The sequence below is a fragment of the Pipistrellus hanaki genome, assembly GCF_964339955.1.
Source record: "Pipistrellus hanaki genome assembly, chromosome: 10".
In the NCBI taxonomy this organism is placed as follows: Eukaryota; Metazoa; Chordata; class Mammalia; order Chiroptera; family Vespertilionidae; genus Pipistrellus; species Pipistrellus hanaki.
The window spans coordinates 15413626-15438023 of NC_140512.1; the positions used below are offsets into that span (position 1 = coordinate 15413626).

General features: G+C 39.6%; 1 protein-coding gene across 1 annotated transcript in view; it reads right to left on the reverse strand.

Annotated features, from left to right (window-relative positions):
- The window catches only part of SLC26A4 (solute carrier family 26 member 4), a gene marked incomplete at its 5' end in the record, with an annotated part of 38825 nt that overhangs the window by 9577 nt on the left and 4850 nt on the right, over positions 1-24398 (reverse strand). The window contains 13 exons of the mRNA XM_084897795.1: positions 52-147; positions 1038-1130; positions 3669-3738; positions 5750-5856; positions 7677-7772; positions 7909-7986; positions 12164-12277; positions 13682-13829; positions 16737-16819; positions 16923-17075; positions 21447-21611; positions 22199-22383; positions 24189-24299. Of these exons, the coding sequence (XP_084753921.1) occupies positions 52-147; positions 1038-1130; positions 3669-3738; positions 5750-5856; positions 7677-7772; positions 7909-7986; positions 12164-12277; positions 13682-13829; positions 16737-16819; positions 16923-17075; positions 21447-21611; positions 22199-22383; positions 24189-24299 (1499 nt within the window). The remainder of the gene's footprint in view (positions 1-51; positions 148-1037; positions 1131-3668; positions 3739-5749; positions 5857-7676; positions 7773-7908; positions 7987-12163; positions 12278-13681; positions 13830-16736; positions 16820-16922; positions 17076-21446; positions 21612-22198; positions 22384-24188; positions 24300-24398) is intronic.

The following is a 24398-nucleotide window of genomic DNA, read 5'->3' on the forward strand; positions in this document are numbered from 1 at the left end:
TTCACTGAGGAATAAAAGAATTTAAGAGGGGAAAGAACAATGTTGCCTCACCTTTGTTGCTCTTAATTGTCCTTTTTTAATGAGTTTCTGTATTTTCCTCAGTGCCTTCAGCCTCTTATTATACACTCTAATGGCATCAAATCCAACCTTTGAAAATAAAAGTCAAGTTACTTAAAACATTTGGTTTCTAATGCTCATTAATGGCAACTGTTATTTGAAAAGGTTATTTCTCGAGTGGTATTATGACTTGAGACGTTCTGCCAAAATAGAAATTCCTGAGGTTTCCATGGTTTCCACTACTAGGCCATCTATGCCACCCACAGAGAGACTCACTAGCATATTAAAGACTCCAAGACAATAGGAAACAAAACAGCAAAAAATAACTTCTTTTGCTTTAAATCTGTGTTTTCCAAATTTCCTTAACATTAAAGAGCCCTTTTATTATTGCAAAATCTATGTATGTTCCTCTGAACCAGCAGTTCACCCCAGAACTCACGTAGTAAAACACTGATCTAAAGATAAAACTTTGAAGCATAGCATGGAATTCAAGACCAGAACTTCCTGCTTCCATATTCTATACTTTCTAACCCTTTTACTCCAACTGGGCAGCCCTCCCCGAAATGTTCCCACCTTTTCCTCTCCGTTCTCAGAGTTTCCAAACACCTGATATAATCTCCTTCCTCCTGCCCACCACCACACAAAGCCTGACTAACAGGACCACTCCCTTCTATGAACTCTTAGCATGTACCGTCTATATTATTCATTTAGAACTTACTCCAATTCTGCCTGGAGACAACTCTGGTGTTTTTGTCCAGCATAGTTCAGAGATCATACTAATCTGGCCACTCAGTGTATGTTATTGTTGTTGTTTTTTCCTATCCCAACAGAGCTTTAGTTATTTGAAGGCAATGATGTAATAATTCTTAATGTCAGACCCAAAGGGGACTTTTGCCCAGTTTGAGCCCAATAAATACCTGTAGAATGAATGAGGTCTTAAAGGAAGTTAGCAACCAAATTTCTAGGGATAAAATACTTACTGTAGACTTGATGCATTTTTTAAAACCATCAACGTTGCCATAAAAAATAGGACTAGAAAACCTAAGAATCTTCATTCCTTCCGGTTCTTCAACCTAGCATTAAAAAAAAAACACAAAAAAAACCTTATTTGAGACTAAATATTTTTAGGCCTCAAATATTCAATTAAATTTCTGGTTATTCAACTAGAAGCTGAGTTACAATTGTGAGAGGGGCTGGGTAGCATCACTCAACTATCCTTAAGAAGGGGTCTCATCGCAGTTGGGAGGTAATAGGTTACCCAAACTCCTGAACCTCCGTAGTCTCACAGGAGGTCATGCTAAAGGGCCTTAGAAAGCAATTATTCAACCCTCTGACTTCCGGATGGAAAAAACAAGCTCAGAACAATGACTTGAGGTGCCTCAAGTTCATACCACTGCCCTCTTTTTCCCTCCAAATTCTTTTAAAATAGGAAAAAAAAAAAAAAAAAAAAGTAGCAAGATCAAGGGGATCTGCACAAACTGAGGCTTATGATGTCTTTTCTTTTTTAATAATCCTCACCTGAGGATAAGTTCACTGATTTTTTTTTTTTTTAAAGAAAGAAGGGAAGGTGGGGGAGAGAGAGAAACATCGATGTGAAAGAGTAACATCAATTGTTGCCTCCCATATGCACCCCAACCAGGGATCAAGCCTGAAACCTACATATGTGCCCTGACTGGGAATTGAACCCGCAACCTTTTGGCGTACAGGACGACACTCCAACTAACTGAGCCACCCAGCCGGGGTTATTGCTGTTATTTGCTTGTTCTTACCCTGACACAGAGTGGCCAGGTGAAAAGTAAAACCCACAGGCTGTATTGTCTTTAGGAATCATAACAATTTTAGTCCAACCGCATCGAAGAAGAAAACAGAAGCCCCGAGAGGCTGAGTGACTCGGACAAGGTCTCTAGAAGCTGGAGCCTTCAATTCAGAACTCAGAACCCAAAGCCAAGAGATTCTCTAGAATCATTTTTAGCTCTTAATGGTACCTGGCTAATATAACTGAGGAAGATTGTGGAAATAAATTGAGTAGCAGCTCCTGGAATTCCAGACTCAGTGTCCAACTTTTTCATCAAGTGCACTGAAAGGTCACTGGCTCAATTCCTGGTCAGGGCACATGCCCAGGTTATGGGCATAATCCCCAGTCAGGGGTGTGTGCAGGAGGTGGCCTATGGACATTTCTCTCTCACATCGATGTTTCTCTCTCCCTCCCTTTCTCTCTCTTCCAAATCAATAAAAACATATTTTTTAAAAATTAGACTACAACTTCCTAGGGTTCACATTTTTTAATTAAAATTTTTATTTTATTTTTTTTGCTAAATTAGTGTTTTCTTCAGTTTCTTTCTGTGCTTTTTCAGCTTTGTTTTCCCTGCTGGTCACTAAGCAATCTTATATGCAGGAATCATAAGCCCATCAGTAAGATGTTTATTTTCTTTGTTTTTATTTCCTGTATTTTATGTTATTTCTTTCAATTCCAAGGATAGAGCACAATGTCAAATAGATTCTTGGTGACATAGAACATGAAAATCTCTTATTAGAAATGAAAAAACATTTTCAAGAATTTTAGACAATTTTATAGAAGATACGGATTATATAGTCGAGAAACAGATTTTTCTTTCTCTTACTGCTTTAAATTTTTGTTAATGCCTTGCCTTTCAGCGGTGTTAGTGTATGTCTAGTTATGGACCTACGTGTGTACAGCAATTGCGTGCAGTGGGCATTTTGGATTTGTATGTGATGTTTTTCATCAATTTGGGGGACATTTTTATATTTATTCAAATATTGTATCTGCCTTTTTTCTCTTTCCTCCTCTTTTGGGACTGTCATTATACATATGTCAATATGTTTTATATCGTTCTATAGGTCTCCGAGTCTCTGTCCATATTTTTTTTATTGACGTATAACATTATATTAGTTTTAGGTATAGGACACAATTTGATATTTGTATATATTGCTAATGATCATCACTATAAGTCTAGTTAGCATCTGTCCCCATACATAATTATAACATTTTCCTTGTGATGAGAATTTTTACAGAGAGGAAGGGAGAGGGATAGATAGTTAGAAACATCGATGAGAGAGAATCATCAATTAGCTGCCTCTTGCACACCCCCTACTGGTACATGCCCTTGACCGGAATCGAACCCAGGACCTTTTGGTCCACAGGCCGACGCTCTATCCACTGAGCCAAACCGGTTTCGGCGTGATGAGAATTTTTAAGACCTATTCTCTTAGCAACTTTCAGGTATGTAACACAGTATTACTAACTATGGTGAGCAAGCTGCACATTATAGCCTCATAACTTATTTGTTATATAACTAGAAATTTGTTATATAACTGGAAACAACTGAATTATCTATATTTAAAAATTCTTCTTATCATGGTTTGATATTAAAATGACCTTCAACTAGCCTGGATGAAATTCATGTGAACCATGGATGTCAGAGGGCACATTGAGTAGGAAGTTTTCATGACACCCAGTAGAATTTGGAATTTCCTGACAGAGCCCCCCACCTGTTTCGACCTTGTCCCTAACATCCTGGGAGAGAAATCTGCAACCCCGGAGAGCCAGGCTCACAAACCAAGTCCAGCAAATGTCTCCCACAGGCACTCACGTTTTTGTAGTCCTTGGTACTCTTATAGATGTCAGTGTTAGGGATGCTTCCCAGACCGCTCCAGGAGGGACTAAAAGAAAAATTAAAGTCAGGATTTTTTTTTTTTTTTTTGGGGGGGGGGGGGGGGATAGGCATATTTTGGAATAAATGGTTAGAAGAAATAACAGCTCCTGAAGAGCCCATCGTTCTGATGCTTTGGGACAGATGACACGTTCCTGCAGACAACGCTGAAGTGAACAGCTGGTGTTTGTGTGCCATTGGAGGAGGAGGGGGAACCCTGACTCTTTCCTGAGGCTGAGAGAAATAATGAGCGTCACACTAACATTTTAAAGGATAAGCAAAGAGCTTTCACACCTCTTCTATCTTATTTAAGTCCCACCAGAACGCTGAAAGGTCAGCAGTATTATCCTCGTTTTTATTGATGAGTAAACTGAGACTCGGGGAAGTTGGAAAAGGCCCCGAAGGCAGGAGCAGCCCAGCCCCGAGCCTTAACCCATTGGTCTTCAGCGCCGGGCACAGTGCCAGGGCCTGGCACTTACTTGTCAGTCAACGCAATTTTCTGATGAAGCCTGGACAGTCTGCGGTGATCAAATTAGCCGGGTTTTATACCAACAGGAGCCTGGGAGGACCAGAAACCAGCCCTTCCCATTTCCTGCTCCTGCTGCAATCAAATCGATTCCATGAATCTTCCAGTGAGACTGGGGACATATGCTAACTAGATAATTCCCGAAGAAAGAGTATCTGCTTGGGGGTACTTTCAGCAATGTGCTCTCTGGACCAGCCTTATAATTACTGGAAATTAAATACTGTGGAGGATACTGCATTCTGTTGGCTAGAAGCCTAGACAAACTAACTCGGCAGCTAACATGTGCCACCCATGTCTCCTCTGCTTACTGAGCTGCGCTGAGTTTTAACTTCAGGCTCATACATGAGATAGGCTCTCTCCACAAAATGCTCTCTCCCGCCCACAGCCACCCAGGAGGTGTCCAGAGGAGAGGCAGCCTGCTGGAAGGACAGCTCCGAGTTACTAAGCAGAAGCAAGCTGGCACTTTGGGGGCTCTGAACTCTTGGGGGCCCTTGGGCGCCATTGAAGGGCACCGAGGCAGGAGACAGCCTTTTGTAGGTTCCCACATGCCAGCGGAGGAAGAGGGAGAGAACTGGTTGGTGGAACAGGAAAGGGGACTTCGGCTAAACTGAAAACGTCTGTGATGATGGTTTTCCAGGTTTTTTATTCCCTCGCCACACAAGCACAGACAGAGATGGGGCCAGAAGTCTAGAAAGATCAAGTCAGAGGAGGGAGAGAAGCTGTTTCACGCTCTCTTCAGACAATGTCATAGACCCAGGAGCGCTCACACCAAAGGCCTCTCAAGAGTCAAAACAGAACCAACAGAAATCACGCCCCTGGAGTGGCCTCCAAGTGACGTCCCGTTACACTGCGTCTTTGCTGCTGTCACTCTGAAGATGATCTCATTATGTTTTCTTCACAGAATTGTGTGGCTTATCAGGTACAGATTTGAATGCATTTTGGCTGCAATGAACTGTTTTAAAGTCTCCTGTTCTGGGTTACATAACTCTGGGTTACTAGCTTCAAAAGCAACAAATGAAAGATATATGCAGCAGCTATCCTGTCCTGAGCCCGAGCCCAGTGCCTCACAGACTTCATCTCGTTTTAAAAAGAAGCTGCAAAGCAGCCTCAGTCTTTTGCTGAATCTACTCTCTCTGGGTCTTACCATGACTAAGAGGAGAGCACCAGCATTAGAGCTAGTGACTAAGTGCATGGATGATGGGGTGAGATCCAATCCCGGTGCTGCCTCTTACTCTCTCTGAGATCTTAAGCAAGGTTCTTAACCTGACTGAGCTTCAATTTTCTTACCTGTAGGATGAAAATCACATAACCTCCTCACAGGACTTCTCTGAAGATTAAATAGAATAATATGTGTAGAGCACTTACTATGCGCTTGCACGCACTATATAGTAACTGTTACAAAAGGGAGTCATTTTACTGTATTTATCAAAATGGTATAAGAAATCTCAGGGTGGGTTGTTCTTTATATAGGTAATCTGGGTTGTATATTACTCACAACTGAATTCTCAGGACCACCGTCAGTAATCCAAATATAAGGCCAGCTAGTAAACCGAGGTCCAGCCCCAGAATGATGGACATTATGCATGTAAACACCCAGATAACCTAGAAAAAAATAGAAATAAAAAAGTCTATATTAATTTATCGTGTACCATCAGGTGAGGGATTGCATGTAAAAATAATAAGATCAATTGTCCATGAACAAGTTATAGTTGGCCCTTAGACAACACAGTCTTGAACTGCATGGGTCCATGGGTTGTTGTTGTGGTTTTGTTGTTGTTGTTGTTTTCAGTAAGACCTATACATGTATTTTTCTTATGCTTTCATTCATAACATTTTCTTTTCTCTAGCTTACTTTATTGTCAGAGTACATATATAATGCATATAGCATACAAACATTGTGTTAATCAACTATTTAAGTTGTTGGTAATGCTGGTCAACAGTGAGCTATTAGTAAAGTTTGGGGGGAGAGGTCAAAAGCTATATGTGGAGCCCGGCTGGCATGGCTCAGTGGTTGAGCATCAATCTATGAACAGGAAGTCATGGTTGACTTCCCAATTAGGGCTCATGCCCAGCTTGTGGGTTCGATCCCTAGTGGGGCTGTGCAGGGGGCAGCCAATCAATAATTCTCTCTTATTATTGATGTTTCTATCTCTCTCTCTCCCTTCCTCTCTGAAGTCAATAAAATATATATGTATATATATTAAAGTTATATGTGGAATTTTGACTATGTAGGGGGTCAGTGCCACAATCCCCACACTGTTCAAGGGTCAACTGTACAGCTTTTTTTTTTAATATTCTGATTTCATTTCATATTTAAGTGGATGTAGAAATGGAAATTGGCATATAGACCAACTCTCCTATTTAAATTTTTAAATTTCATTTTAGAATAGGTAATATATTAACATGTTCAGAATGGCATTAATATAAAGGTTATGCAGTAAAAAATCTTATCTGCACACATCTCCCCTCCCTTTTCACATCCATCCTCCCTCCCTGATTGTATTCTCTTTTATTTCTCTCTCTCGGTGTCTAGGTGTGTACAACACACATGCACACTTTTCACCAGCATGTCCTTTTGAAAATACAAGTAAATATGACTACAAAGCATGTTTTATTTTTCCATCTTTTAGTGTGTTATACACACTCTTTTATTCTGCGCTGGTCATTTTTTTCACTTAACAATTTGCTTTGGAGATTTTTCATATTGATATACAGGGAGTTATCTCATTCCATTCTTCTGTTCTGGTTTAAACTAGAGCATTACTCTTAAAGGATTTCGTTTCTGGTTTTTCAGAACAGTTGTGAGGGTTACTTTGGTCAGAATTATTATCCACATGGGTTTTTGTATTTTGTCTTTGTGTTTGCTTTGCTTCGTGATTTGTTTTGTTTGTCCTTCTAAATTAGAGGGTTTGTTGTTTCTTTGTTTGGTTGGTTTGGGGCTTTAGAAGGCAAAATGTATATGACTGGCATTCTTGCTGGAAATGGATCTTTCCAGAGATACAGGACCTTAAAAAGCACACAGTTCAGGTGGAAGACTTCAAAGCTTTGGTTATCTACCCAATTTTATTTTATTTTATTTTTTAAATATATCTTATTGATTTTGTACAGAGAGGAAGGGAGAGAGATAGAGAGTTAGAAACATCGATGAGAGAGAGTCATCCATCAGCTGCCTCTTGCACACCCCCTACTGGGGATATGCCCGCAACCAAGGTACATGCCCTTGACCGGAATCGAACCCGGGACCTTTCAGTCCCCAAGCCGACGCTCTATCCATTGAGCCAAACCGGTCCCGGCTATCTACCCAATTTTAATTACTGTCCTGGGCTCCCCAAATGCAAGACTTAGGAGATAAGGGGACATAATGATATGGCAGGAAGCAAATAAGAACCAAATCTTATTTCAGAGAAAAGTGGGTGACTTACAGCATCAATCTTGTTCTGCCTCCATAGACGAGGAACATCACACACTTGCATAAACATCCCTTTCAGGTTGGCAATGACAACAGCTGCCAAGACCGACTGCCAAGAGAGACAGAGAAGGCTGTGTTATTCGGGGGAATAGTTTTCCATGTGATGATTTATAAATCTCCTGTGATTTATCTGGTGGCAGAGCACAGAAATTATGCAATCAGTGAACCGAGAAGCAGGGTTTTACCTTCTGCAAGGGTTCCAGCAGCTTCCCCAAGGCAACGATGGCGATCATCACAACCCCAGCCGAGATGATGCCGGCAACCTGAAAGACACACAGCTCCCATCAACCGAGTTCTCCCTTTTCCCTGTCTCCCAGCCTGCTGACTGTGTGCATCACAGAGCCTGTTCCCAGTGCACTTGATGCTGCTGACCTCTTCTTTATGCTCATACTATTGAGAGAAATAATAATTATTTGCTAAAACTCTACAAGATTGAAGAAAAATGGAATATATATATATATATATATATATATATATATATATATATATTGTATATAGCAGCTATGGCAGAAAAAAGAAAGAAACTGTGGAGACTGAGTCTGCTAAAGCCAGTTTGACCTGGATTTCATCTGGATATATTAGACCTGTAGGTTTAGGGTCGGTTCAGAAGGCCAAACTTCTAATTATTTGCCCTCTCAGGAAACATGGACCATTCTCCCTCCCAACAATAGAATATGGTCATGTTTGGGGGAAGTAAATTCTCAGGGAATTTACTGATTCTTCTGCATCATTGAATCAGAAGCCATAATAAAAATTCTGTTAACACTGTACTTGTAGCACATCTTTTCCACCAAAGTTTCAGACAAGATAAATTTGCCTGTCTTATTGCAAACTCAAAAATGCAACATGAGCCCAGCCAGTGTAGTTCAGTGGTTGAACATCAACCTATGAAACAGGAGGTCACAGTTCTATTCCCAGTTAAAGTATATTATGTTCTCTCATCATTGATGTTTCTATCTCTTGCTCTCCCTCTCCCTTCCTCTTTGAAATAAATTATATATATATGTATATGTGTATGTATGTATGTATATACATATATGTGTGTATATATATGTGTGTGTGTGTGTTTTTTAATTAATTTATTTTTAATGCCACATGAGCCTACTGAGAGTAGGGACCACATCTCCTGCTTTCCCTAACAGTTCTGCAGATAGAGGCTCAGAACTTTGTATCCCAGTAGCCAGAGTGTTGACGGGAAATAGCAGGGGTAAAGAAAGCTTCAGAAACTTTACCTTCGTTGGCAAAAATAGCTCCCCTAAGATCCATAAACAGTTAGAAGAGAGGATGAGGGGGTGGGACCTATTCTCTGGTTTGATCAGATGACCAATGAATTCTCTGTTCAGCTGGGGTATGGCCAAGGTGATGACTAGAAGCTCTGAAACAAAGGAGAAAAGGAGACAGGAAACCAGAAAGCAAAGCAATCAGAGAGGAAACAGCAGGAAAGGTTGTGTTGGGCACAAGTACTGCCAGTGTAAGATGTTTGAGTTAGAGGAGACAGATACAAATCTTAAGGAAATTTCACAGTCATGCTTATTTATATCACCCAGCAAACTGATCATTCATATTCAGAATATATTTAGGTCAGCCTGAGGCAATATCATGTATATGATATACTAATCACACCTCCAGATTCCCAGTACCTGGGTGAGTTTTCCTATCTCCTATCTAAGCAGAGAAGCTAATTTCCTCCATCCCTTCCTTTTTTTCTTCCCTTTTTCCGTGCAATTACTTAACCAATACTTATTGTCTTATCGTGAGCAATTTGCATCTCACTATGGTTGTAGGGTTCTGTGAATTGGTGAGAGATATGAGGTTGGGGGCAGGGACTAAAGCCAGCTGTCCAATTAATGCCAGTTGGGCAGCCACCTACTCACCAGGTATGTGTAATAATAAGCCCCTAATTGTGGGGATCAAGACTAATTTGATTACTATATTAAAATCTGGGAGGGGGGCCATTACTTGTACTTAATTTAATTGAGGCTGTTTTGTGGGAAATGCTGTAGATTTTGTATCTATGAGCAGATTCGATTATTAGGAAATTCATTATTCTGTTAAGTGAGAGGGTAGTCAGAACTAGAGAACAGTTTGTAATTAGAATTCCTTTTTTTGTGTGAATCAGTAGGAATCAGAGGGGGCGACAGAAAGAACAGGTTGCAATGTTGAGCTTTCCTGCAATCTGTAGAGGTACGGAAACAGTTAATGTCCACTAACATTCATTCTATTCATTCAGCAAGTTTATGCTGGGTGCTTCTGTGACAGGATAATAATACGTATCATAGGTACCAAGACACTGTTCTTATCTTGAAGAGTTCATGACTGGAACCATGAGCATTTACAAGTACACATGTGCCAGGATTCTTCAAACATTTCCCCCCTTAATCCTCACAACATCCCTATGTAGTAGAAATAATAATTATCATATACCCATTGTATAGATGTAAAAGAAAACATGAGAAGCCACACAAAGAAAGACTTGCTGGTGTATTTGGTCATGAGTCCCTGGGTTTCAGTCCAGGCACTTAGACTTTTAACCCTAGAACTTAGCTTACATTTCAGTAATTAAATATCAAGACATTTCTATGCTTGTTTCATTCTCCAATTCTGAAATCCTGGCATCCTTTTATTCTAACTGTAACACACACCCATGTGTGACAGGGGGGTGTTAGCTTACCAAAACACCATTATCCCCAAACCCTCTGCCAAGGAGTCATTTTACACGGGCATTCTTACTGGGCAGCCGGCCTGTATCTCATCTGAACCTGGAGGTAACAGCAGGACAGTGGACATCAGCAGTTGGGGATCTGCCTATACCTGCTCATAGCCATGTGACTGGAGAGCTTGTCAACGCCCCATCTCAAAGGAAGGCAGCAGAGGCTCTTGCTGCTGACAGCTACCCGCTGAACATGGGTGTAGCTTTGGAAATCACCTCTGACCTTTTCCCCTTTGGCCCTCTGGCTATACCTCTGGAAGGAGCTGTCTTGTTCTACTTGCTTCCTTATAGCTAGAAATGTTTGCAAGGGGGGAAAAAAAAAGTCAATTCAATTTTACAAAGAAAATTGTAAAGATTAAAATTGTTCAACAGGAGCCAAGAAATTGGAAGAGGCCCGTTCCTCCAACCCTGTCACCACGACCCATTGTAAATGGGAAAGGGGCATCTCGGGCACCTTGGGGACAGTAGACGCTCTCCCTGGGCAAGCCACTGGGGGAGCCCTTAGTTTATCGTTTTTCTCTTTTATGCCTATTTGTAGTGTCTCTGCCTTAATAAAACCCCCTGTGAAGACTCTGCGGGTGTGTGTACCATTCACTTTGGATGTCTCGTTCTCCTTTACAGTCTCAATGTCCTCTTTACTCTTGAATAAGAGCTCTTTCTGTGCTGGGAGGCAAAAGCCCTCTGGGCATAAGAGAAGCACAATGCCTGAGCCTGGCCCTGGCCCCCACCACTGGAGTTGGCATCTCGGACTCCCTGTTTGGTTGAAGAGGTGGCCTTTGACAGGGGCTCCTCAGTTTTCTGGATAATTAAAAGGGGGGCAGAGGGATGTCCAGAGATGAACTAGGATGCAGGTTTTGGTTTCGCCTTGTGAAGGCAACATCTTAAGAACACATATAAAAGGCAAGGTTCAATCCACATTCGGAACTTGAGGGAAGAACACCTTCCTCAGGAAGAAATATCAAAATGTTTCAGCAAATATATTCTTGGGCTGAAAACCGGTTTGGCTCAGTAGATAGAGCATCAGCCTGCAGACTCAAGGGTCCCCCGTTCGATTCCGGTCAAGGGCATGTATCTTGGTTGCGGGCACATCCCCAGTTGGAGGTCTGCAGGAGGCAGCTGATTGATGTTTCTCTCTCATCAATGTTTCTAACTATCTATCCCTCTCCCTCTCTGTAAAAAAAAAAAAAAAAAAAAAAAAAAAAAAAAAAAATCAATAAAATATATATTATATATATATTCTTGGCTGTCAACCTGCCATTCCTTGGGACCCAAGGCCTCTGGAGGAAGTTCCTGATCCTTGTGGAGGAAAGGTAAATAAACACTTCCAATTTCTCTGAAAATATCATATAATAACTCCCTAAGCCACGAATGTGCTTTTGCTAGACCTCCTCTATCTCCAGATAGCACATGGATAAGAACCAGCATTCTTCCCTTACTGGTCCTTCGTCAATTGTTATTGAAAAGCAGGCAAGTGTGACCACCTGCCAGCTCCCCACGGACACGAAGGGACTGGGGAACGGCTGCCTCAGAAAAACCACCGATGCTGCTGTTTAAGAGGTTTTTGGGGAGGGCGTGAAGCAGGCAGCCCAGCGTAATCAGATAAGGAAGCGCTGCCTCTCTCCTCTCAAAGGCTAATTGTCCTGCTCAGTTCTTGTGCAAGCCGCACGGAGCCGCCGTTCCAAGGCCTTCTCTGCGGTGGGCGGCTATTTCCACGCTGAGTTCTTCCCTACCTGTGTCTTTCCTCCCGTGCTCTCCTGGACGGCTGTGCGGGACAGGGCGGTGGTAGCCACAAAACACGAGAAGAACCCGGAGAAGATGTTGCTAATCCCAAAGGCAACGAATTCCTAAGGGAAAGAACAGATGACAGCGATGCCGCAGATATAATCTCTTCAAGCCCCAAGCCATGTAAGGAAGAAAGCAAATTTGCAAACCCTTCCTGCCTGATAGTCCCAATTTAATTTTTGCCAGGGAAGGTGCTTAGGGCCCGGAAAAAAACACCAGAAGTTTGGGGTCCTTAAGAGCCTAAAAGAGGCCTCACTGCTCTCATCATTTTTAAGGCTGATGAAGAGAAGTAACTGATGTTTTGCTAAAATGCTTATTTCACTTCCTGGTGAGTGGCATGTCTGCCGTAACTCTCACAGAAAACATTTTTCTGTTCTCACATAAAGTGTTATTTCTGTGGATGAATATTTGCTATGATGCATTTTATGACTAGGAGAGCGATTATGCTGCTTGATTACTAATCTTTTAACTGCTGTAATTGCTATGCTGGGTTTTCAGGGACATAACTGAGGATTTGTGAGCTCACCTGGCAACGTGGCAGATGCCTACAAAAACTGTCCTGTGTACACTAATTAACAGTGAACCATCTAAATTTAAAGTGGCCACAGCTATTATTAAAAGTGTTTGTTGCACTGTTTTGCCACCAATAAAAAAAAATATTATCAGGCCGAAACCGATTTGGCTCAGTGGATAGAGCGTCCGCCTGGGGACTGAAAGGTCCCGGGTTCAATTCCGGTCAAGGGCATGTACCTTGGTTGCAGGCACATCGGCAGCTGATCGATGATTCTCTCTCATCGATGTTTCTAACTCTCTATCCCTCTCTCTTCCTCTCTGTAAAAAATCAATAAAATATATTTTTTTAAAAAAAAATTTTTTTTAAATATTATCAGGAGATGTGGGACTACAGGAAGAATTCTTATTCCGACCGAATATGTTAACTTTGAATGATATTTAGGACCTGACAGAATTAACTCTTTTAGAATTCTGATTCCTTCAACTGATTTCTTAAAACTAACCTGATGCACTGTGCATATTTTAAAAATAATTTCAAATTAGCACCCACAAGAGGGAATCCAACTCCATATAAGACTGGTAGGAGAAACCAATCTCTTCTTTAGAGGCAACAAACTCTTCCCCATTTATTTATTTTTCTTATTTTCAGCCCTAGAAGACCAATTCAGGCCTGGCTAGTGTGGTTCAGTGGTTGAGCATCAACCTATGAACCAGTAGGTCAAGTTTGATTCCCATTCAGGGCACATGCCTGGGGTTGCAGACTTGATCTCCAGTAGGGGGCGTGCAGAAGGCAGCTGATCAATGATTCTCTCGCATCAATGATGTTTCTATCTCTCTCTCCCTCTCTGAAATCAAATATATATGTATGTATGTATATATATATATATATATATATATATATATATATATATATATATATATATAAAACCAGCTCAGCAGAAGGGTGACCATACCTGGTTCCCATCGATGGTGTAATCATACTTGATGGCGTATACTTTTCCTACAGACACTGCAATAGCATAAGCCACCACGGCAATGGAGAACGATGAAGCCAGCATCTCTGAAAACAAGTTCACAGGTGGCAGTGCAGGAGGCAAGAACCTAGTGGAAAAAGTGCGGTGAATATTTGGCTGTAATTCTCTCTTCCCACCTCAACAAATGCTAATCACCCCAGCCATAAACTAGACAAGAAAGTACTTGATCCAAGAGGGCAAAAGCACAAGAGCATAAGTCGTAGCATCCGCTTTTATAATTTTTAGTCAGAAGTTGGTGTCATCTCATTGGCTGACTTCTTTGTCCCCAATTGAGAGTCTACAAATGCCATCTTCTCTGTACCTCTGATTTGAATAAACCTGTCATGGTTGATTCTTTAATATCATACAATCCTATGCCATGCTCTTTCACACATTAGTGTTTCTCCTTACACAATTTCACTTTAAAGATCTTTGCATTTCAACAATATATACTAGCCATGAAATGAGATTTACCCTGTGTGAAGGGATGTTTATTAAAGAAATAAAGAATATAAGAATAAAGTGGAAAATCCATATCTTACAATACTTAAAATCTTCTTGAATTCAAAAAAGAGGAAATTTATGTCATTATCAGCATGCTTCCTAGACACAATGACTAACCTATCCCAGGGATCATGGTGGGGTCAAATTACTACTATTCTACAAAACCAGAGCTTTTCTACAAATTATATAAAGGAAAAACCCCACAAATTTATAACCACGTGGTTGTGTCCAAATATGAAAATTTGAGTGATGACATTCATGGACCTATATCTTGATGACTGTTCCCACGGTTTAATTCCAAAGATCCTAGAAAGAAATATCTCCCCTATCTATCTCACTATGCCTGAAGTTCCTTTAAGAGGAAATGACATTTTTTCCTCTATAATTAGAGGGATGTGGCAAAGTAAAAATAAGATTCTCATAGACATAAGGTTCTTATATGGATTTATTGGGGACCAAGTGGTCCTAACATATGGTATTGATCCTCAACAGGATAAAAGGGAACTGCCGACAGAAGCCTCACTTTTACTCCCTTATTGGAGGGTTGAAGGGGCCTGAGTAACAAGGTGGGTTATCCAGACCTTTCTGTTTGCTCTCATCGTACTCATCTTTAACACTCTACCTTTTTTGCTCTTTTCCAATCTCTCCCCTCCACCCTTTCTTTTCCGGTTTTGTTAATGTCTTTAAACTTGTTTCTGTGCAATCCCATTAGATCAGGCAGCCAAGTCCTTTCGGGTGGCTTGTTCAGAATGGCATAGGCTTGGGTGTTTTATTCCTTTAACAAATATTTTCTGGGATCCTACTATGAGAGAGGTACTGTGCTGGGAAGTCAGAGCTGAGGAAGACACACGGGCTCAGTGCCTTGAGGAGGAGCCTGTGGTCCCTGGGGCCACGCAGGTTGGGTTACCTAACCAATCACTCCAGGTGGTCTGTCAGAGGCCTCATCAGAACTAAATCCAAGAGCAAGAGACTAGAGATCCATTTTCAGGGGGAGAGCAGCCTGGGAAGCTCTGGATAGGGCAGGAAAGGATGACTTAGGGCAGCAGAAATGAGTTCCCCATATCAGTTCATGAAACGTGGGTTTATGGGACGAGACATTTCCTGTGGACCCCCTCCAAGTGTTTCCTCTTGGGAAGTCCCACAAAAGGGATCTACATTGTGTTTTTATGCAGTTGTTTTTAACTACTGAGATAATCTAATTGTTCTGGTGAAAATGCTCCAACTCAAGTAGCCACTCTGTATCTTCTATTTCATTCCGTTCAGCGCTAGGATTTACTATCAAAATGCTGAAACTCTAAGGTAAAGAGCTTCCCAAATATAGCTGGTCATAAGAATCACTGCAAGTGCCTCTGAAAAATATAAATTCCGAGGCCCCTTCTCTGGAAAGCCTGATTTAATAAGTGTGGGGTGGGAACCAGGAATTTTTGTTTACAAGGATCTCATGTGATTCTCACAAAAAGGTAGGTCTGAGAAACATTAGCATGGAGAATATGTTCATTAAGCCCATTGTAGTCAGTTGTAATTTTTCAAATATTTTTTTAAGCAGATATTAGAAGGAAAATGAGGTTGATCGAATGAAAAGGCAGCTGTTCCCTGTGGAACAAGCACTAGGACTCTGCTGGCATGGGAACTTTCTATTAAGAGCATGGAGACTGTACAAAGATTGGTACAAGGGCCCTTAGCTAGAACTCAGGGGACTAGTACTTAGAGGTTATATAAGGAGAAGTCTAGTCAAATGCTGTAAGTTAATGTTACAAATCTAATAAACATTTGGGCTTCTTTTTTACAATGCCATATGATAAAATTATAATGAAGGGCACTTGGTCCACTCTTGGAATTTTATGAGAGATCTCATTAGCATTTCACAACAAGCTCGAGCTGAAGTTCCAGTAGTTGTCATTACCCTTGCTTTATAGGAGAACACTTCCCTCCCACCCCCACCCCAGGGCCACGGAACTAGTTGGTGTCAGAGATGGACAAAAGACCTTAGTTCTTTACTCATCTAATTCACCAAACATATATAAAACTTCCTTTGCAGAGTATGCATTTTATTGAGAGGGCCAAATGACATAATGATTACCTAAAATTGATGAAATGAAATAGCAGAGAATTTAGATCAGATGTCCCTGATTCCTTAAGCAGACTGTCCTCAGTGCAAAAAATTTAGAATGTTACTATTCATGATTCTATTTATATTATACTGTAATTATACATATGAGTTTAAATCAGGAGTCTGGTGGAAACTGTACACGTCTTGCCACTTTTTAAGAACATGAAGGACAAAGAGAGACCATAATTCAGGCTGCTTTTAAACAAATGAACTGAACTTTATCTTTGATAGTTTGCACAAGTGGGCATTTATTTAATATCATACACAAATAGGACTATTGAAGGAGCACCAATGAAATGAAGCTTGTAATAAAAGGTTTCATTTAAATAGAAAGCACTGCCTTAATAAATTGGTACTGCCTAAGAGGAATGCCATACTCACCCCCTTGGGATGGATTTCACAATGCCAGCATTGTAATTTTTTTCCAGGTTGGCTCCATATGAAATGGCAGTAGCAATTATTGTCTGAAATAAAACAAAAGAGGTTTTTAAAAATCTATTTGTTTTAGCAATTCCTTTCTTGCCAAAGCAACTAATGCCGAATTTTCTAATTACATATTCTACTTACCACAATTACTTCAATAGGAATAGGGATCGGGATTTTGTGTTTAAATCGATCATTTAATTCCTTAACTGCCATACAGATGATAATGGTGAGTAATCCAGCAATGAAATCAGCAAGATTGGTGCTACCAATATTTTGAAAAGTATCAACTAGAGTCTGTAAGAAAAATTATTTTAGAATTCTCTTATGAAAAAGTTATAATAGCACTTAAAATTATGTAAAATCACAAAAATATGTTGACTAATACGAAGACCATTAACTATATCTCAAGTTATTAATGATGGTTTACTTGGAGTAATAAAGTTTTGGATGATGTTTACTTTCTTATTTTTTGCTATGTGTGTTTTTTACAATAAAATGAGATCTCTTAAAAGGAAAAAATGTCTTTTACTTGCAGGAAAACTTTAAAAGTTTGCATCTTAAAGTGGTTTAACATTTGCTATTAACTGATCTAATTTTTACCATATTGATATGGTACAGTTGAAACTAATAGATTAATAAATCAAACAGTCCCAATTAGCCAGTATTTTAGGTAAATCTCTTTCCAAAACCTGAATGATACAGGTGATAATAAAATGCCTAAAATACTTTATATGTAATTACATATGGACTGACCTATTCATATGGCCAAGAAACTCATTGAACTGATATATAGGTCAAGTATAAAATTTTGGAAATTAATTTGGTATTTAGTTCAAACTTTAAGATGACTTAAATAAAAGCAACTCTTTCCAAGTGGAGAGATAAGCTAGCTCAAGAAAAACTAGGTTTGCTTTGCAAATAGGTTTCTGGGAATATAGGGACGTTAACAAGGGAGAATCCCAGGAAAAAACACTAATATCTTTGTTACAGCAACTTCAGTCCTGAAGGAGGCATGACTTAAAAAGGCATTCATCAATTCTTTGAGACAAATAGTCTTCCAGTGAAGATAAAGAGATGGAACATCTAATAGTTTATAACATGTACCTTATTTATTTTTATAGGTGAACTATACTTAGAAGACTTATAATGACTACTTGACAGCAATTACCTATTATGAACATTAAGTAATCTAGGAGTCATTTTGCTGGCAACTTCAACTCTCTGGAATACATTCAAGAGTAAAGGAGCACTGACTGGTGTTGTTCAGTGGTTAGAACACCGCCTCAGACACCAATGGGTCCCAGGTTCGATTCCCTATCAAGGGCACATACCTGGGTTCTGGGTTCAGTCCCATCCCAGTCAGAGTGCATGTGGGAGGCAACCAATCGATATGAGAGAGATGTTTTTCTCTCTCTCTTTCTCTCCCTTCTTTCCTCTCTTTCACTGTCTCTCTCTCTCTCTCTCTAAAAGAAAAATTAATGGAAAAATGTCCTCCAGTGAAGATCAACAACCAAAAAAAAAAAAAAAATAGCAAAGGAATTGACTGTCACAGAACAGTCATGGGACTATAAAGCATAGAGACTATAGTCAATAATATTCTGAAGACTAGGGGAGGTACAGGTGAGTGCAGGATTTATGGGGTGGTCGCTTATTAAGTTATGTAATGTCTGGTCACTGGGTTGTATACCTGAAACTAATATAATGATGTATGTCAACTGTAATTGAAAATAAAAAATGATTTTTTTTAAAAAGGAGAAAGTAAAGCAACGAGGGAGAGAAGCTGTAGTACAAGCAAACTACCTTCCACCAAGTGCTTGAACTATAGTACAGGATGCTCAGTGGTTAGAGTGTTGGCCATGAAAGAAAGGGTCCTGGTTTTGATTCCCAGTCAAGGGCATATACCTGGGCACTGACTGGGGTGTGTGCAGGAGGTAACCAATTAATGTGTCTCTTTCACATCAAAGTTTCTCTTTCTCACTCACTCTCTCCCCCTTCCTCCTTCCCTTCCACTCTCTAAAAATCGATAGAAAAAAAATACCCTCCAGTGAGGATTAAAACAACAACAACAAAGGAAAGCATTGAAAATTAAATCTAATTTAGTTGGCTATTAAAAGACTTTCTAAAGTATGTTTAAAAATGGATACACATATAGTTCCATATCCCACCTAGTATTCTATAATAAATAATTCAAATCATGAAAATGAGCTTTTTGGTAATGGATAATATTTTACCACATTTTCTACAATGCTTGGAGAATTTTAGGACCATTGCATTTAGATAAGTTCTTCATTCTTACCTAGCATTCCCTGGATGTATGAAGTAATAAAAAAAATTATACCTAATATTATATATGAAGAAATTTTTTTAGTTAACATTTGGAGCCAGTTTTGTTTTTGGTGTGTGTGTGTGTGTGCAGGGGGCGGGGGGGGGGGGGGGTCAATCCAAAATACAACCTTATAACAAAAGGTCTGTTAACTACATTCTAAGGAAAGCATCTTCAACAATCTTGGTCTTTCTTGGAGGATTCTACTACCACTCTGCATTTGTGGAAGGATTCTTTCATGAATGACTGTAATTGGTAGTGTCATAAGCAAAATTCTTTGTTCAAGTACTGAGAGGCTCATTCAATCCTTATGCAATCATTTCCCGACATACTCATGCTTTCTTAACAAAAGAGGAAACATATTCACCGTCACACAGGAATGTTTGAAATATCTTCATCCAATTTGGCTGACCTGGGAGGGACTCTTGCAAAATTCTATGACAGGTTGTAATCTGAGTCTTCAAAAATAGTGTTCAAAAGGGCATGTCAAATAATGATTGTGGTTGATTTGAAAACTCTTTTGACCTTATTCTAGTGCTTCCTGATTCCTTTTGTCCCTGTTGATAGTGGGATCCTTGGCATCAAGCTTCATCTTAAACATAGGAGACCAGAAGAACCATTTCAGTTCCCTGTCTACAGAGGTCCAGCATGGCCAGGGTCAACCACTGCCCTAGGCCTCCTGTGATCTGTGTGGATACAGACCTAGCAATGTTCACACAAGGCAGTGAGTACACTCTGTAAGGGGTATCTGGGTGGATTCAGTGGGTTTGCATAGGGAATGAACAATGCTTGGCATATGGTAGGTAGTCAATAAACACTTATTGATTGAATTAACGACAAAGAAGAAATAAGTGAATGGTTGATGGAGAAAATGTGATAGCAAGAAAAAGCAGGCTGTCTCAGGGACTGCAAAAGTGAGAGAACCTGTCAGAAGGCTTCCAATCAAACCAAGGTCTTGGTAGGAAAAAAAAAAGAAAAAAAAGAAAAAAGAAAAAAAAGCTAACCCTGAATCAAAAAACAGCCTGTGCTAAAGTGTCCGAATAGACTGAAAGCCCTGGGAGTGGACATTAAGCTCAAGGAGCTCTGTTCATCATGATAATGAAAATAATATTACTATGAGTTTTTACTATGTGCCAGATATTGTGCTAAGTGCTCTACACAATTTTTCTCTTTTAATCCTCACAACTCTCATAAGTACTATTATTATTCCCATTTTACAATTGAAAACACTGAGGCTTAGAGAAATAGAACATGCCCAAACTTACATGAATAATAGGTGGCAGAACCAAGACTACAACCCAGGCTTATTGAAGTTCAACATCCATGATCTTAACTACTGTTATGCTCCCTCCTCTATCACTGCTTACTATAGTAACTGACCATAATAGGCACTGGATAATATTTGCTGAATGGATGGAGTAATGTGGGACGATGGCACTGGTGTGAAATTGGAGCAAATTTCTGACCACCTCACTAGAGCTTAGATATATATGCATGGCCTGACATTTTTTAGAAGCTAATACTAGGCTCTCTAAAGGACTCCATTCTTAATATTGACATGTTATTTTTGCATATCATTCTCCCCAAGCCAGGGTGACATCATGTTACTATTATCATCATTTTCAAGCATCAAAAACATGCCTTACATAGAACATATATTTAGATACAAGAACTTTTCAATCTAATTAGTGTGCTCCACATCCTTCTTTTGCATCTCTTTTGCATGTTGAATCATATCTGAATCTAACGTTCCTTTTCGTCTATAATTGCTCAGACATTTACATTATACATTCTATGGACTCTCAGAGTTAAAAAGGGCTTTAAAGAAGCATGTCCAATTGATTCATTTTACAAATAAAAAATAAGAGCCTTGAGATGTGAAATAATAATTTCAAAGTAACTACTTTTGCTGAGTACTTGTTCTGTGCCGGCCTCTGGGCCAAAATGCTCCACATCTATCTTTATTTAACTTAGTTGGTAGATACTATCAGCCATTATCCAACATTATGTACCATAGGTCACTTAGCTTGTCGGAGGCAAAGATGAGACTGGAACTCAAGTCTGTTGCCCCCTGAGCAGTCCTAGCTTCACTATACCACTTAGTTCTCATTGGTATTTTTAAGTGCAGTGACACTTCTGAAACCATTTTGGCCAACTGAGAAGAATGATTTGCAAAATATGCCTTTTTCGATGTTACTCATGATTTTATTGCTTTTTTCAGAGAATGTTTCCAGCAACTCCCAAAGTATGGCATGTAGGGACATAGGCTCTTCAAACTCAAGTTAAAGAGGAAAAGAACACATTCTCCATGAGCCATCCCTGGATTAAGAAGAAACACTTACATAGATAATGGAGAGAACTCCATTATAGTTCTTGGTTGAAACATTGAGAATGATCTTTAGCTGCGAGACCAGCACTTGGAAGGCAGCAGCTGTTGTGAATCCGCCAATCAAAGGATCAGCCAAGTACCTCACTATGAATCCAATCTGCAAACCTCCAAACACCAACTAGAACAAGAAAAGGAAGGACGAATTAAATGTTTGCCTGGGAGAAGACCCTACTCGCTTGAACTATTAACCCATTAAACTTACACCAATTTTGACTCTGGTAACCTGCCTGTAACAAAAATACTTGTAGGAAACAAATCTGAATTTCTTAATGCTCCATCACTCTAAAATGTGAAAAAAGTGGGTAATATTAACCTTGAGGTATTTCTAGATACATACCAAGAAGAGCAAAAATTATGCACCTATTCTTTTGCAAAGATAACAAGAAATGAGTTGTTCTGACTACTGGACTGAAAATTAAAAGCATTGTTTAGAGTGAACACCACTATGTTGTTATCTGTACCCTTAGGAATGCCTTCCCTCTATTGATATAACTGGTCCTCTTCCCTTTTTTTATAAATACCCATTGCCTTCATCTCCTAATTGGAACATTAATTGGGCTTCTGCCTGAATCAATGCGTTTTGAATAGCTATTCTTATTGATCTCAGTAAATGACTGTTGACCCTCACTTTGAAGGGCCTTTTATTTTTAGGTCATCAACAGTTAGTTACTTCAAATAAAAATCATGCCAATCTAGGTCCATTACCTGTATGATTCCAACCAAAAGAGTAAGGGTGCTCGCAATCAATATTCTTGCTGCATCTCTAGCCCCGTTGTCTATCATGGTAGCATTTGATATCGTTCCATTACTGCTGGGTATGAGAAATTTTTCGTCCGGGGCCAGGCTCAGAACAACAGATCCCACCATTAAACTGACCACTGGGAAAGGTCCTGGGAGAGAAAGTCTCTATCAATTAAAAATCATTAATCACAAGTGTTTAAGTTCAACATGTCATATCTACATAGGATTAGGAAGATGTGTGAGATAATTAGCTGTGATTGGGAAAATCTATATTGTTTGTTCATAAAAGAAGCTAAAAAGCAAATGTTTTAAGGCATTCAGGATCCAGAAATGAGCAGGAGAGAGACATGTAGGTAGATAATTACAATACAGCATTCAGGATGCTTTCTACATATATAGAAACAGTGTCTAAGTATATAAGGGTGTGATCTCCATTGGTGGTGTGGGGGTGGGAGAGGGGAGAGTTGTCAGGTAAAGTTTCCTGGCAGAAGTGGCATACAAGCTGAGTCTTGTTCCATCTTACTTTTATTCCTAGAGCATCAACTGTTCTATTCTGTGGAGCTGAGTGCCTTCATCAATACCACAGTGTTCAAGTTAGAATAAAGACACAGTATAGGGAATGTATAGTTTCTCTTTTCAAGACAAATTATTTCTTTTCATATATCAAATGCCAGTCTGAAAGAGTCTGTTTAAAAATACTCCTTTTCTTCCAGCAATTTCTCTACTTACTGCTGATATGTTTGTCCATGATGATGATGATGACCCTACCCTTTACTCGTGGAAGGCTTTAACAACTGGGAGGGCTCAGTCCCAGAATGCCCGAGAGGAAAAAAAAAAAATCAGCTTCTATGTTTCTTACCTAGTCAAGCATTTGGTATTGATCAATTCTCCCAGATGAGGAAGTTCTTTCAATCAATAAAACCTCTTCCTGACCTCCTTCCAGGGACAAAGCAATATGCCAGATACGGGGGAACATACAACTAAGGACAAGGATATGGGTTGGGGATATAGTGGACAGTTGTCTTTGTTTCAAGAGGATTGCCCAGGTAGACATGTCTAGTCAGCAAATGGATGGGTGTGCAAAATTACCTCAAGTATAAACATCAAAGTAGCAGAGTAGCATTAAAACATTTACTTAATAGAATATTCTAGCAAAAGAAAATCCAAATTTTAAGATACTGCAGGAAATAAACCTACTTTAAACCTATTTAAGAAGGAAAGCCAAGCTTAGTTTCTAAATTGTTTTGGCACGATTCTGCCAGTCTTCCAATCTTACTGACTTAAAAATAAGTATGCTCTTTAATGAAATAATGAATATGTATTTGATGAACATATTTTAGTAAATGCTAAGCCAGTCTGGTAAAACAGTAAGTTCAAGGACCTCTTGACCTTTTATAGTCATTTTTTTGTTACGGGACAGAATTTTTTCAAAATATGGAGTCAAATCCTATACAATAAAAGGCTAATATGCAAATTGTCCCCTCAGAAATTCGACCAAGCAGGAGTTGGACCGCTCACTGTGACGTACACTGACCACCAGGGAGGTGGCATGGAAAGAAGGAAGGCCCCGGCCAGCTGCCGGAAGGCTATGATTGGCCCTGATCACGGGCCAGAGCTAGGGACTCTACCCGTGCACAAATTTCGTGCACCGGGCCTCTAGTTTATTATAATAAAAAAAAACCTAACCCATGCCAAAATATTAAAGTAGGCTGTAATTTTAACAATTTTTCAAATTCTCTGCTTCATGAAAAAAGAGTTAACTATAAAGCAAACTGAAGGCAAAGTATTTTGAAAGCTAAGAAGAACCATTTGCATCTCTGAGTAGAAAAAGCAGGAGAGCACTAAATCCCTATTTCTTTGGAAAACATTAACAAAGACATGGAAGTAAAATACACACAATATGGCCCAAACATATTAAACAGGAATATAAAGTGTAGTATATGCTTATAATTACCAACTGAGATGTGTCTTGATGTCCCGAAGATAAAGTATGTCAGGATAGGGAAAAAAGCAGAGTAGAGACCATATCCAACAGGAACCGCAGCTAGTAAAGCATACGCCATGCCTGAAAGTATATCCAAAGGGATTGAATTCGTAAACAAAAATGATGGTATATTTCTACTGTACAAAGAAAGGCCAGTTTGCAGTGTCCTGAGCGTTCCCT